Source organism: Tauraco erythrolophus, chromosome 30, assembly GCF_009769465.1.
Source record: "Tauraco erythrolophus isolate bTauEry1 chromosome 30, bTauEry1.pri, whole genome shotgun sequence".
In the NCBI taxonomy this organism is placed as follows: Eukaryota; Metazoa; Chordata; class Aves; order Musophagiformes; family Musophagidae; genus Tauraco; species Tauraco erythrolophus.
Genome location: NC_141494.1, coordinates 1,333,716 through 1,347,054, shown reverse-complemented (window position 1 = coordinate 1,347,054; position 13,339 = coordinate 1,333,716). Strand labels below are relative to the sequence as shown.

The window sequence follows — 13,339 nt, the reverse complement described above, 5'->3', positions numbered from 1 at the left end:
GCGTCACCTCCTTGCACCCCCGTTGTTCCTCCGGTGGCAGAGCGGGTCTGAGGTTCTCCTCTCCCTCAGGGCAGAGGAGTGAAACTCGCTCGCGTTTCGGGAGCACGGGGTGATCCTGGCTTGAAATTCGGTCCAAGGGGAGCAAAGGGTCACTCTTGTTAAAGCTGTTTCTTGTGGTGGACTTCACCTTCGGTTCCTGACTGCTGAGTTCTGTGCTGGGCAGACACGGGGTGCGTTTTGTGTTTCCATGAATAACGCAGACTCGGTAGAAAACACGCAAGCTTGGAAGGTGCTTGAAATGCATCAGTAGCAGGGAAGCTGTTGAAACTGTGTGTCTGGAGTGCTGTAGTTGTTAAATAGGTTCTGAATTGTGTTTTGTTTTTTTTCCCCCCCTAGGAGGCTGCAGTTCGGGACAGCAGCGCAGAGGGGATCGCAGCTCCCCTGCTCCCGGCGCGCAGGCGGCGCGATTCCCACCCGTGTCCCCGCGGTGCGCTATGAGCAGAGGCGCCGGTCGAGGCAGAGGCTCGTATCTCACCCGCCCAAGACGTGACTGCCCCAGCTCTGCTCAAGGTTTCTCTAACCGCCCTCATACCCCGCGAGAAACTAACCGGGAAGCTTTTTTACACCGGCAGTTGCTGACAGAGCAGGGCACTGAAGTCTCTTTGCTTCAGGGGCAGGGATCACACGCCGAGTCACGCGTCAGAGGCGTGCGGGCCGCGGCACCGGCTCCTGCGGGGAGATGGCAGCCCAGCTGCAGCAAGGCAGGATGGCATAGGTTCTCCAGCACGCGGCCGTGGGTAGAAGCTTCACCACGTTACTGCCCTCCTCAGTACTCGTCATCGGAGAGAGACTCTGACACCATCAGGCTGAATTTCCAGGGACTCTCTCTTGCCGGACAAGACCGTGAACAAGAAATTTTGACTATTTTCAGGCAGCTTGGGGAGGGGAAGACTTGTACAGTTCATGATCTTGTGCATAGACTTAAAACTCCCAAGAAAGAGATCAACCGTGTTTTGTATAAACTCTTCAGAGAAGGAAAGTTGCACAGAGGCGGAGAGACGCCGCCGCTGTGGAGGGTTGCCAGACCAAGCACAGGGAGAGAAAGAAGCCCCACTGACCACAGCGGTGCTTGCACAGGTCCAGCTTGTGAGAGCAGAGGAGAGAGGAGCACGGTCAGCTCCGGAGACGCCGATCCCACCATGGCCGAGACGAAGGACAAAATCTGCAACTACATGTTCAACGTGGCGGAAACAACGGCGCTCAACCTCGCCAAAAACATCGGGTTTTCGAGGGCCAAGGACGTTAGCGCCTTTCTTAGCGCTCTGGAGAAGCTGGGAGATGTCCACAAGCACAACACAAACCCCCCGCGGTGGTCCCTGACAGACAGGAAGCGCGAGCGGATGCAGATGAGGCTGAAGGCCAGCGCGGTGATGCAGACGGCAGATCCCACGCCCCAGCCAGGTTTTTCCCCTTCCTCTGTTCTTCCATGTCCCCAGGAGGTGACCGTAGCATCACCAGCAGCGACAACGTCAGAAGAGGAAAGCCTGGAAAACGGGCAGCAGCCTGTGGGGCAGACTGACCAGAGCGATGCCAGCGACGCGGAAGCTGCCCTGCTTGAGGACACCAAGCCCGAATTCTCCAGTTTGAGTCACTATGATACCTCTGAAAACGGCAGGTGGGCCACGGATGATATCCCGGATAATCTGAACGTCATCAACAAGCAGCCCGATGAGTCCGAATCCATCATGAATTCCCAGTCTTCCCCCAGTTACGCTGCCCAGTTTGAAACTGCTTTCCCATGCACGCCTGTAGAGAAGCTGATGGCTTTTCAGGAGAAGAACCCAGTGAGTGGCCTTACCGAATATTCCCAGTACACCTACCAGCACTGTGAGTTTGCCATGCTGGAGCAGAGTGGACCCTCTCACGAGCCACGGTAAGAGAATTTCCTGCCTTTCCTGAGCTGTCTTTTTTGCTTAAAGTGGTCCGACTTCAGCTGACTTGGCCCAATCGACTTTGTCCTGAAGGGCCTTCTCGTTAATCTTTACTTCATTTCAGAAGAATTAGCCTAGTTGATTTCTTGCAGCATCTTAAAAAAAGAACAAAAAGAAGGCTAAAATTTAACCCCAGCTAGCTAGTTTTGGCAACCCTGCACCTCATTCTGAGCAGCACAGGTGGGATTCATCTCTCCAGCTAGGTCTCATCTGATTTAACTACTTGGCTTTCAATTCAATATGGGGAAACTGGTGTTTCTAAGCTACCTCTCAAGATGCTCTCACCCTGGAAGTGGTACAAAGGGAGCCCAGAACAAAGTGCTTGGGTGGAGATATGTTGGATGAACCCACCCTCGACACTTCTTTGGTGCAGCAGGTCGGAGCAGGCTCTGTGAGCAGAGCAGGTGGGATGACACCAGGGTTTGCGTAGTCCGTCCCTGGAGTCCTGCTTCCCCGTGCGTTCAGCACGGGCCGTTCCTGGGCACCAGCGAGACGGCGAAAAGCACCATGTGTGCCACGCTGGAATATGTCAATGGATCCGCTAGACAGGAAAATTGGCCTAATTTCTAAAGATGGAGTCCCAGGCTTTTTCATCTTTTTTGTAATGAGCGATCTGAATGGATTCGGCCCCGTAACCCCTCTCCAGATCTGTTTTGACCCGTTCTTGTTGGAAGCAGGTTTCCTCTGCGTGGGGCTGGGGGCCAGAAGAGAAGCTGTGTTTGTTAGAGTTCGCAGGGAGGAGAGAGACAGAAACACCAAAGGCAAGAGGTTTACGTGATGCAGCACCTCTCTGAGCTGGTGCGGATGCGCTGGGTAGCCAGGGACAGTGCCAGAGGACGAGTGACCCCGAATGACCAGGTGCAGAGGGAACAGCACACGCTGCTTTTAAGCTTTCTCCATCCCTGTGCAGGAGGCGTAACCAAACTGCTCCTTGAGTACAGCCCTTGCACGTCTCTGCTGCTTGTGGAACAAGGTAACTCATCCTGTTCCATCAGAACAAAGCCTGGAGCTGCTCCTCTGTCAGGGACTCGATGAAACGAGGTCCAGACGCAGAGCTCTTGGGGCACCTTTGGTATTTTTGCCCTCTGTACGTGCAGCCTGCGTTTGCTCTGCCACCCAGGAGCTAGCTGTTCCTCCTCACTTGAATTCAAGAGCAGCCTTGTCTGATCACTCTGAGAAGACCACGCTCTTGCCTCTCCATTTACCCCTTCCTTTGGTTTTCTCTTTCAAAGATTTAAGTTCCAGGCGGTGATTAACGGGCGCCGATTCCCACCAGCAGAAGCAGGGAGCAAAAAACTCGCTAAACAGGAGGCAGCAGCAAATGCCATGAAGGTCCTGATGAGCGAAGCGGAGAACGGAAGACACGGTGAAATTAAATGCGAGGAGCCGTTTCCCTCCTACAGCTCGGAACCAGAATTGGTGAGTCTTCTTTTCTTTACTGGTGAGGCTGGTCAAACAGTGTTCAGTTTGAAACTGGTGTCCTCCATCTTCTTGCTGCAGCCTTTGCAACCAGAGCCAGAGCCGTCGTCTGCGCCAGCTCATCTCAGCCTGCTTCCTGGGAAGCACCCTATCAGCGTGTTAACGGAGTACGGACAGAAATCGGGGAACACAATCGAGTTCCAGCTGCTCTCTCAGGAGGGCCCTCCTCATGATCCTAGGTATGGCATGTTGTTGTCAGTTCTGGGGAGGATGGAAACCCTTGCTTTAAGATCCTTCCTCTTCAGCGTACCATCCGCACTCCCGGACTGGGCACTGACCTAGCTGAGTGCTCCTCTTGTCCGAGGAGCCTGGGCATGGCTCCTCCAAGACATCTGCCTCCAGAAAGAGACCAAAACCGATGCCCTTTCTCAGAGGAAGGATGCTGTGTCTTTTACCAGACCAGATTCCAGTACTGTACCCTACCTGGTAGAGCTCTCCTGGGAGTATTTAGGGCCATCGTGATAGATTTAAATTTGAGATAACCGAAAAGAATTTAGCTTGAACTGGGAGAAGGGGGTAATAAAAAGATTGACACATCTATGCTTAACACTTTTCATATGCTATAATGTCCTGTCAGGTTCAGCTACTGTGTGAAAATGGGTGACCAAATTTTCCCTGCTGTGGTAGGAAACAGCAAGAAGGGAGCAAAGCAAATGGCAGCAGAAGTTGCTGTGAAGATTCTTTCTGGAGAGTCTGTACCCCATGTCTCGCCCGAACAGGTACCCAAGAGCTTCTTTATCAGAGTGAAGGGTTTTGGGCTGGGTTCCCCCCACGTTGTTCCACGCTCTGCTGGATTTCACCCTGCGAGGGCACGTGCTGGCTGCGGCAGGGGGGTGCTGAGCGCTCTCGGGCTGTGGTCGTTCCAGCTGCTCGGGATGCCACAGCCTTCTCCTCTCTAACTCTGCTCTAGCCCGCCGCCAAGCCCCGTGGGGACCAGTCCATGCTCAGCTGCGGGCCGTGGATCCCCGCTCCCGATGAATCCAAGGTGGTGAAAGCGAAGGGTGTTGGGGAGCTCATCAAATACCTTAATGTCAATCCTGTGAGTGGCCTCCTGGAATACGCCCGCTCCAATGGGTTTGCCGCAGAGTTCAAACTCATTGACCAGTCAGGACCTCCCCATGACCCCAAGTAAGTAGCTGCGTCTCTCCGGGAGGAAATTTGGCACCGTCGCCGTTGTCCTGGAGGAAGGGCGGAGAACGCAGAATTCCCGATGCGGGAATCTGGCCGAGCTGCTGCCTCTGCCAGACGTTATGTCCGGATGGCGATAATCCACCTGCGCTCCTCTCCGCTTTCCACTGAGAGCATTGAAATCCAGGCTGGAATGGGTAGGTTTCTGGGTTTCTCAGAAGTGCACTGCTGTCTTTTTAGGTTTGTCTATCAGGCGAAGGTTGGAGGCCGCTGGTTCCCGGCCGTAACCGCACACAGCAAAAAGCAGGGCAAGCAGGAGGCAGCTGACGCCGCGCTCAGAGTCCTCATTGGGGAGACGGAGAAGCTTGAGCGCATGGAAGGGATGAACATCACTGAGGTAGATCCTCTTCCTCCCAGGCTGGGGCTGCTTTTGTAGCCCTGTGTGTCCTGTGCTGCTCAGTCCGGCAGAAAAACGCCTTCAGGATCAACTGTGGGGTCTTTGTTCTCCGGAGGTGTAAATAAGCTGACATGGTGTAAATAAACTGTTTTCCTGAAGGGGGTTAGGTGTTTCCTCAGGGCACAGATGTACTCTTCCCTCCTGCTGGCATCTGCTTCAGGGCTAAATTATCATCAGATTCTTCCACAAAACTACTGAAATGTGTTCCTGTGGTGGAGCAGGAACACACTCACTTTTAATTCTGCGACTTTATTTTTTTGTTTTTCCCCTCCTTCCAAATTCCTTCGTGCTGCGTTAAAAATTGTGTGTCAACTCAAAAAAAGTCATGAATAGGGTAAGAGCAAAGCTCTGGTTGTGTCGGGATGGCTGTCCCAAACCTGTGCTGCTGAAGAGTTGTGTGATCTTTTAAAAGTCATGTCCCAGGCTGCCCAGCTGAGCACAGCAGCTGTGGCTCTAAATAGAAAAGCCATCGGGGAGGATTTGTCAGTCAGCAGTGCTAGAGGAGGCAAGTGCCCGTCTGCAACGGGAATGACTCTGCAGTCTCCTCAGGCAGCCAGGGAAGGAATTCCTCCAAAGCCAGTAACAGATTTCCTTGGCTGAGTCTCTGGGAACAGGCAGGATGGGTTCTGTTCCTGTGCGGCGGGGGTTTCCCCTGGCAGTCTCGGGAGGCCGTTCCTCAGCCCGTTTCACTTGCTGCCAGGGAGACAGCTTGCTGCTCTCCCTTAATGACATGCTCAAAGCAGAACGCAAAGTGTTGGACAGTTTTCCCAGAAATACCTAAAAGAACTTCACCCACCCCTTGGCACAATACTGTCCGTGCCCTCGACCCAGAATTGCGCTGTCTGTGGCTCGTGTTTTCTGCGTTCTGCCTTCTGCTTCGATAGCTGTGCGTCGGGTTAGCTGCTTCCCGAGCTGTTTCGTTCCAGGACTTGCTCGTGATCTCTCAGCAATCCTTGTCTTGTGGCCTTGTGTCCCCCTTCCAGCTCCCCGTGAGCGGCAGCACCCTCCACGACCAGATGGCGATGCTGAGCCACCAGTGCTTCAACACCCTCACCACTCGCATCCAGCACAGCCTGCTGGGGCGGAAGGTCCTGGCTGCCATCATCATGCGGAGAGGAAGCAAGGGCCTGGGAGTGGTGGTCAGCATCGGGACGGGTATGAACAGCTTCTTCCAGCGTAAGCTGCGCTCCTTTCCCTGCTGGATTCCCTGTCGGTGACTGGGGAATGGCTCTTGCTGCAGGCTGCTCCAGAGAGGGCAAGAAGTGTTCCCAGGGCTCGCGTGGTGTCACAAGTGATCTGCTTACAGGGGGAGAACAAAGTGAATGTGCCTGCAGCTATACTGCTCTTAATCTTTGCTTGCATTGCTGCGCGCTGGTCTGTGCATCAGAGCGTGGGTTCCTCACGCCGTGCAGCACCAGATCCCCCAGCTTCCCTTCGCTCGCTTCCCGGTTTGCTGCCGCGCTTCCACCCGGAGTGGTGGGCTGGAAAGCACTTGGGAAGGGGCACTGCCCATAAACCAGGGGCAATTTTGAGTCTCTGCCATCCCTAGAGTACCGTGTGCTCTTTGCCCCTTTATTTTCCCAACTGCTTGGATTGTAATAGTCAGGGTGCTGCTGCTCAGGAGCACAAAGAAGTAAAACTTGAAGCAAAATGAAACCCTCGCTCTTTCTGTGGAGCTGTGTGTTGACTTTGACACTTGCCTTTTCGTTTATTTCAGGAAATCGTTGTGTGAAAGGAGAAGAGCTGAGCTTGAAGGGGGAGACAGTGAATGACTGTCACGCAGAAATCATCTCTCGGAGAGGCTTTGTGAGGTGAGACGAGGGGAAACCCGAAGGAGAGGGACCTGCCAAGGGTTGCCGACCTGTTCTAGAGGGATGTGGTCGTGAGGTTCCCTGCTGTGGTGAGAGAGGCTGCGATCCTCTAACACTACTGTTTACCCATGTGTTGTTAAATAGAGGGAAGTTATTTCTGATAAGAAAGGGCCATGCCTGAATGGTGCCCAAATTAGTACCGAACTGGAAACTCGCCAAGAGCCCAAGGGCCCACATCTGATGTACTTAAAATAAAGCATCCTGCAGAGGCTGCTTGGCCGGCACGCAACGTGCTGGTTCAGTGCGAGCCCAGCTCTGGCCGAGCCAAGGTGCTGGGGAATCTGCAGGCCAGGTGCCCTTTTGGCCTTTCTGGATGTGGGTGTAGAAGGTTCAGGAAAACACACCGAATGTGTTTGCATTGATAAAGTCAGAAATCCTTTTTCTTCAGTTGGAAAGGATTTTTCCCAACTCAACTGCACAATTGTTCTCTTCTCTTCATAAACATTGTGTGGCACTTTTTTTTTAAAAAAAAAAAAAACTAAAATGAGGTGAAGTTGGACTAGCCTGGTTAACGTCTGCCCTTCCAGTTACGAACAGCAGCGCCAGCTGCTTTCTTAAAGCCCTCGCCTGCTGCCACCATCCTCTGTGATCCTCAGCCCTGGAAGGTGACGAGGGCAGGTCCATAGCAAGCAGTAAATTCAGAGGATTGCACTCTTGCTTGCTGTCTGTCTCAGCTGTTAATCTCAACAGTCGTGGCTGCTGGGCTGCTCTGGCACAGCAGAGCCTGTCAGAGACGAGACCAGTGAGCTCCACCTCTCCTTGCAAAAGAAGCCCCTGCTCAGCCTCTACTTGAGGAGTCTGTGAAGCTGCAGTTTTTCTTTAGTCCTTGACGCTGTGTTGGAGACCTCAAGGTTTTTCCCCGTCCCAGGACAGCAGCAGCCACAAAAGACCCAGTCATTGTAAACAGATCGTGGGGTTGTGCTAATAATACCCCTGGCGTCCAGCTGCCCGTGGGGCTGTTTTCTCTTAATGCAAACTTGGTGCTGACTGAAGGTGCCAGGTTAGCAACCTTGAAGTCGTCTTCACGCTCAGATCAGATGCTGGCAAGCAGCAGCCGGCCAGAGTCCTTCCTTTCTCCTGCCAGCACTTCCCTCTGCCCCCCGACAGAACGCTTATTTTCCTCTGCTTGGCAGGAAATCTGCTGGATTTCGTGCCTTTTCTGTAGCATCAAATGCTGTTTGTTGCCTTCCAAGTATTCTCAGCCGTGGCTCCTGGTCTTTGCTCTCCTGTGCAGCAGCAGCAGGTGACCCGGTGCGACAGGCAGAGCGTGGGACCCTGCCTGCCCCCGGCGCGGGCGCTGGGTGGGTGGAAGTGCCTCTTGCCCGAGGAGCACAGCGACATTTGACGTGGTGGTGTTATTTTCAGATTTCTCTATAGTGAGCTGATGAAGTACGACCCGTCTAATCCTTCCTCTGCAGAAGAGAGCATTTTTGAGCCGGCGGGAGGGACGAGACTCAAACTGAAAAGCGGCATTACCTTCCACCTCTACGTCAGGTTCGTGCGGGGAGCGACGGGTGCCAGCGGTGGTGTCGCACCCCTGCCCTGGCTGTTGTCTCAGAGTCAGTGCTGACCTGGGGAGTGTTTGTTTTCTAGCACAGCACCTTGTGGAGACGGGGCCCTCTTTGATAAATCCTGCAGCGACCAGGCCAGCGTGGTGGGGCAAACCCAGCACCAGCCTCTCTTCGAGAACCCCAAACAAGGCAAGCTGCGGACCAAGGTGGAGAACGGTGAGTGCGTTCTCTCCCTGCATGCTCCAGTTCTCTCCTCTGAGCCTTTCTGGAGCTCCAGAGTTTCCTTACCCCTCTCTGAGTGGTGCTGTTGTGGGATTTGAAGCATTCAGGAGCCAAAGGAGGTGGATGAAAGGGATGGGGGCATTAGAGGGAGTCCTTCTTCCCCACGCTGCCTGTTGGAGTGCCACGCTGGCAAGGGCACAGCTGAAATTTGCTGCAAAGCTTACGTGTCTCTGACCTTCCTTTCAAGCACTATTTCATTCTGCTTCAGCCATGTGAAAAATGGCTCATCAGTAATTAGTTCCGAGCACCCGGAATCTGGTGATGGACTGACCCCAGAGGTCACTCCGTGCCTATGCATGGAAGTTGGTTTCTCTGTGCAGTTGCTGATGGGGTTTTGATTTATTGAGTGTCCGACTCTGTACAGAAGAGCTTTCTTCTTCTCTTGTGCAGGGGAAGGCACCATTCCTGTGGAGTCGAGTGACATTGTGCCCACGTGGGATGGGATCCAGCACGGGGAGCGGTTGCGAACCATGTCCTGCAGCGACAAAATCTTACGCTGGAACGTGCTGGGCTTGCAAGGGGCATTGCTGTCACACTTCATAGAACCAGTTTATCTCAGCTCTGTTACACTTGGTATGAGACCCACCGTCCTTCCTGGGCTGGGGTGGGCGTGCTGCCCCTCTCCTTAGAACTGGGCTGCAGCGACAAGTAACCCGCCTTGCTCAAGTGATGGAAAAGCTTGTTTGGAGGCTGTAGGAGTAACAGGCTGCTCCGTCGTTCTTGGCAGAGCCGTGCTCTTGGAAGTGCAAAGGCAGTTTGTGGATTTTTGCTGTGGGTGGAGTGGGTTTTTCTCCAAGGTTCTTGATTCTCGGAAGGCGCACGTGATCTAGGAGGGTGAGACAGAAATCGCCTGTTTATGTCTTCCGTGAGAAACGTTGCAGTCTGTAAATCTTCATCTTACACATCCAGGGTACGCGTAGCTGTTGCTGATCCACATGGCCACGAGCTTTCGGGAGCTTGTGAGAAGCACTGCGATCGTCAGGGTTTGGCCGTTCCTGTTTCCTGATGCCTTCACCTCTGTCTTCACAGGTTACTTGTACAGCCAGGGTCACTTGACGCGTGCCATCTGCTGCCGCGTGGCGCGAGATGGGAAGGTGCTGCAGGAAAAGCTCCGGGCTCCGTATCACATTAACCATCCTGAGGTACTGCGGGCTTGGCACCTCTGTGTCTTTCTGTACCCGCCTTCCACCTCTGCCCTTGGCTTCGGGCCTCTCTCTGCTGGGGTGTCACCTGGCAGGAGCTCCCCAACCAGGGTCAGGAGGTTGATGGCCAGAAACCTGCCCCCTTTGTGTCATCCCACAGTGTCTGGGGGTTGCTGGTGATGACTTGGTGTGGGGAAAAAGGAGACCAAGGTCGCCCTGTAGCCTTCAGCTTAGTAGGAACCCAGTGCTTGCTGCTCTGGGGAGCTTGGGATGGGCTGAACCCCTGTCCACACGGGAGGGCAGAAGGAAGAGGCTCCCTTTAGCAGTGAGCTCGTGCAGCAGGACCTTAAGAACCCCTCTCACCTCTTACACAGGTCGGGCGAGTCAGCGTGTACGACTCTGCGAGGCAGACAGGGAAGACGAAGGAGTCTTCGGTGAATTGGTGTCTTGCTGATGAAAGCGAAGTTGAAGTCTTGGATGGCACAAAAGGGAAAGTAGATGGGTAAGGAGAGCCTTCCCTGACGCTGCTTTTCTGTTTGGGGAAAGGGGGGCAGCTCTGAAGTCACGAGTACACCGCGCTGTTACAGCACCTTGTGCGTGGGGAGGGTTGGACAGAGGATTTCAAACCGACGTGCACAAGTGCTCGAAGCGAAATAAACGTTGCCCAGCCCCTGCGACGGAGCCGTGCTGAGCCCAGGAGTCTCGCAGCCATCCCGTTGTGGGATTTTCCCTGAGCCCCCTGCTCCTCTTGGCTCTTCTGAGCGTCGTGTCCTTCATTGCTGCCTTTGTCTTCCCTCTCAGGCCGAAGCTGGAGGTGTCTCGTGTGTCCAAGAGGAAAATGTTCGCCCTGTTCCAGCAGTTGTGTGCCAAGAACAGCTGCAAAGACCTGCAGAACCTCTCGGTGTACTCGGATGCTAAGGAGGCGGCCGTGGAATACCAAGAAGCCAAGCAGAGCTTCTTCAGCACGCTGGAATTGCTGGGCTACGGCAGCTGGATTCGCAAACCCCAGGAGGAAGATAATTTCTCTTTCTCTGATGCATAACGAGACGCCCCGCGTGCGTGGGGGGGTGTGTGTGCACAGGCGTGTGCATGGGTGTGCGTGTCCTTCCTTCACCACCGTGGTTCTGAGGTGGAACCAGGAGCGTGCAGCAGTTTCCCTGTAGGCCTGGCTGCCTCCTGGCTCTGCTCTTGTTCCTCCGAGACCCTGCTTCTTCTCTTTTTAAAACATGCATGAAAGTTATTGTCTCTTTTTTAAGCTAGGGCAGGCGCAGTCCCTGTTGGCTTTTATGTTTTTGTCTCCTCTGTTTTTTTAAAAGAAGGTACAAGAAACCAGAGGAGTTCTCAGACTGTGAGCTTGAAACCTTTGGACCGTGCACTACAGATCCCTCTGGCAGGTTTTGAGGCAAATTTTCTCTTTTGAGAAAAAACACGCAAAGCTGACTGGCTGGTTTTCTGTGTCTCTGTCAGAAGGTGGCTGACAGCCCCTGGGAGCTGGGACACGGGACTGATCTCTGCAAGACGCCAGCAGGACCAGCGTGACATTCCACGTTACTAATAAACAAGAAAATTTCGGTATTAGTAGCTGGCGCCGTGCCGTGGGTGTTAATTCCTGCCGAGCAAAAGAGGGGCCCTGGTGGGGTTTGGGGAGGAGCGGAGGGGAGTTCTCGTTCGCTGGGTGAGGAGTGGGTCTGTGGTGGCTGGGAATTAAGCCTCTCGCCTCAAGCCAAGGGCTCGGCGGGCAGAGTGGAGCCCTCAGCGGGCTCGTGTGCACCCTGAATCATAGAATCATAGAATGGTTAGGGCTGGAAGGGACCTTCAAAGGTCATCTAGTCCAACCCCCCTGCAAGGAACAGGGATATCTCCAACTAGATCAGGTTGCTCAGGGCCTCGTCCAACCTGGCCTTGAACGTCTCCAGGGATGGAGCATCCACCACCTCTCTGGGCAACCTGTTCCAGTGTTCTACAACTCTCATGGTAAAAAATATTTTCCTAATATCCAACCTGAACCTACCTCCCTGTATTTTAAAACCATTACCCCTTGTCCTATCACAACAGGCCCTCCTGAACAGCCTCTCCCCATCTTTCTTGTAGGCCCCCTTGAGGTACTGGAAGACCGCTATAAGGTCACCCCGGAGCCTCCTCTTCTCCAAGCTGAACAGCCCCAACTCTTTCAGCCTGTCCTCATAGGAAAGGTGCTCCAGCCCTCTTATCATCTTCGTGGCCCTCCTCTGGACCCTCTCCAACTGGTCCATGTCCTTCTTATGTTGGGGACTCCAGAACTGGACGTAATACTCCAAGTGAGGTCTCACAAGGGCAGAGTAGAGGGGGAGAATCACCTCCCTCGACCTGGAACGATGGAGTGTCTCCTCCCCAGTCTTTCGAGGTCACTGGGGAGGCTGGTGGTGGCTGCGGGCCATGTTGTGGCCGAGCTCAGCCACCTGCCAGACATGCTGGTAGGAGGTGACAAGACCAACAGCGAGTTTATCAGATGTAGAGCAGCCCCTTCCCGACACACACCTCGTGCCAGCTTTGCCCGGGGTGACTCTCCCTGTGCCCAGCTGCCCCGTGGCACTTGGCTGTGAGTGGTGACCACAGCCCTGGCATGTCGCTCTGCCCGGCGCCTGGAGCGGGGCTCTAATAGCAGCGATGGCACGAGGATGGGACTGGGGGCTCCTTTGCTGACGGTGGCACCCTCATCATGCTGCCAGCTGCTCCGAGTATTGTGCCTGGGGGTATGGGGACTCTGGCTCTGCTCCCCACACCCTCCTGCTCTTCAGGGACTCCTGGCACTGGGGTGTGCCAGGACCCCCCATCCTGCACTCTTGTGGGGCTGCAGCGACAGCAGAGGGGCCGCCGAGGTGGGGCAAGCCCGTGGCGCGGGGCTGGCAGGGTGCTGCTTTAGGGGCAGAGCTCCCCGAGAGGAGGTCCGGGAGCATCAGTCGGAGCAGCCCGGGATTTCTCTGGCTGGGCGAAGCGCTGGGATTTAAATTTCTAGCACGCGGCGTCGGCCGGCACCGCGTGCCACCGGCCCCTGTCTGCGCCGCGCTCTCCCCGGCACGGAGGATTAGTGGTATTTATAGCAAACGCTCCATTTCAGTTTTCCCCTCTGAGGCCAGTTCCTGCCAGGGAGGGAAGAGCTGCCCCCGCTGCCAGCCCAGTGTGACCCGTGCCAGGGCCTGGCTGCCACCAGCTCGAGTCGCCATTGATTTGTCTTTTCCTTCTCCTTCCGTAATTTGTCTCTCGGCTCCAACGCACCAAGCCTGGAGTTTCCCAGGGGACAGTGGCACTGCCAGAGTGCGGCGCAGCCCCTGGCACTCGCTGCCCTGGCCCTGCCTGCAGGTAGGACCTAAAAATAGCCACCTCCTGCCTGGTACGTGTGCTCGACCTCAAGGAGCCAGAGCAGAGCAGCTCCATCCTCCTCCCCATCCCTCCGCTCCTGCCGCATCGGCGCGGCTCTGCCCGGCTCCCGGGAGCCCCA

The 13,339-nt window shown here is 54.9% G+C and overlaps 1 protein-coding gene across 2 annotated transcripts; it reads left to right on the top strand.

The window, feature by feature from the left end:
* Nucleotides 1-406: 406 nt before the first annotated feature.
* On the top strand, nucleotides 407-11,442 carry ADAR (adenosine deaminase RNA specific). Of its 2 annotated transcripts, none has more exons than XM_086628340.1 (14): nucleotides 407-1,933; nucleotides 3,224-3,410; nucleotides 3,492-3,649; nucleotides 4,048-4,189; nucleotides 4,381-4,598; nucleotides 4,839-4,995; nucleotides 6,039-6,210; nucleotides 6,773-6,866; nucleotides 8,292-8,420; nucleotides 8,520-8,653; nucleotides 9,110-9,292; nucleotides 9,749-9,861; nucleotides 10,236-10,363; nucleotides 10,663-11,442. In XM_086628340.1, the coding sequence occupies exons 1-14, from the start codon at nucleotides 495-497 to the stop codon at nucleotides 10,901-10,903; spliced, it is 3,495 nt and encodes a 1,164-aa protein (XP_086484466.1). In that variant the 5' UTR covers nucleotides 407-494; the 3' UTR covers nucleotides 10,904-11,442. The 2 variants fall into 2 exon arrangements, with proteins under 2 accessions (XP_086484466.1, XP_086484465.1); XM_086628339.1 differs by having other exon boundaries at nucleotides 446-1,933; nucleotides 3,224-3,414; nucleotides 3,505-3,649.
* The last annotated feature ends 1,897 nt before the right edge of the window (nucleotides 11,443-13,339 follow it).

Bases quoted from the DNA above. Each gene is read 5' to 3' on its own strand.
- ADAR (XM_086628340.1), top strand. From the start codon at position 495: ATGAGCAGAGGCGCCGGTCGAGGCAGAGGCTCGTATCTCACCCGCCCA. The intron at 8,421-8,519 runs GTTCGTGCGGGG...TTTGTTTTCTAG, and splicing joins ACCTTCCACCTCTACGTCAG to CACAGCACCTTGTGGAGACG. The intron at 8,654-9,109 runs GTGAGTGCGTTC...TCTCTTGTGCAG, and splicing joins GCGGACCAAGGTGGAGAACG to GGGAAGGCACCATTCCTGTG.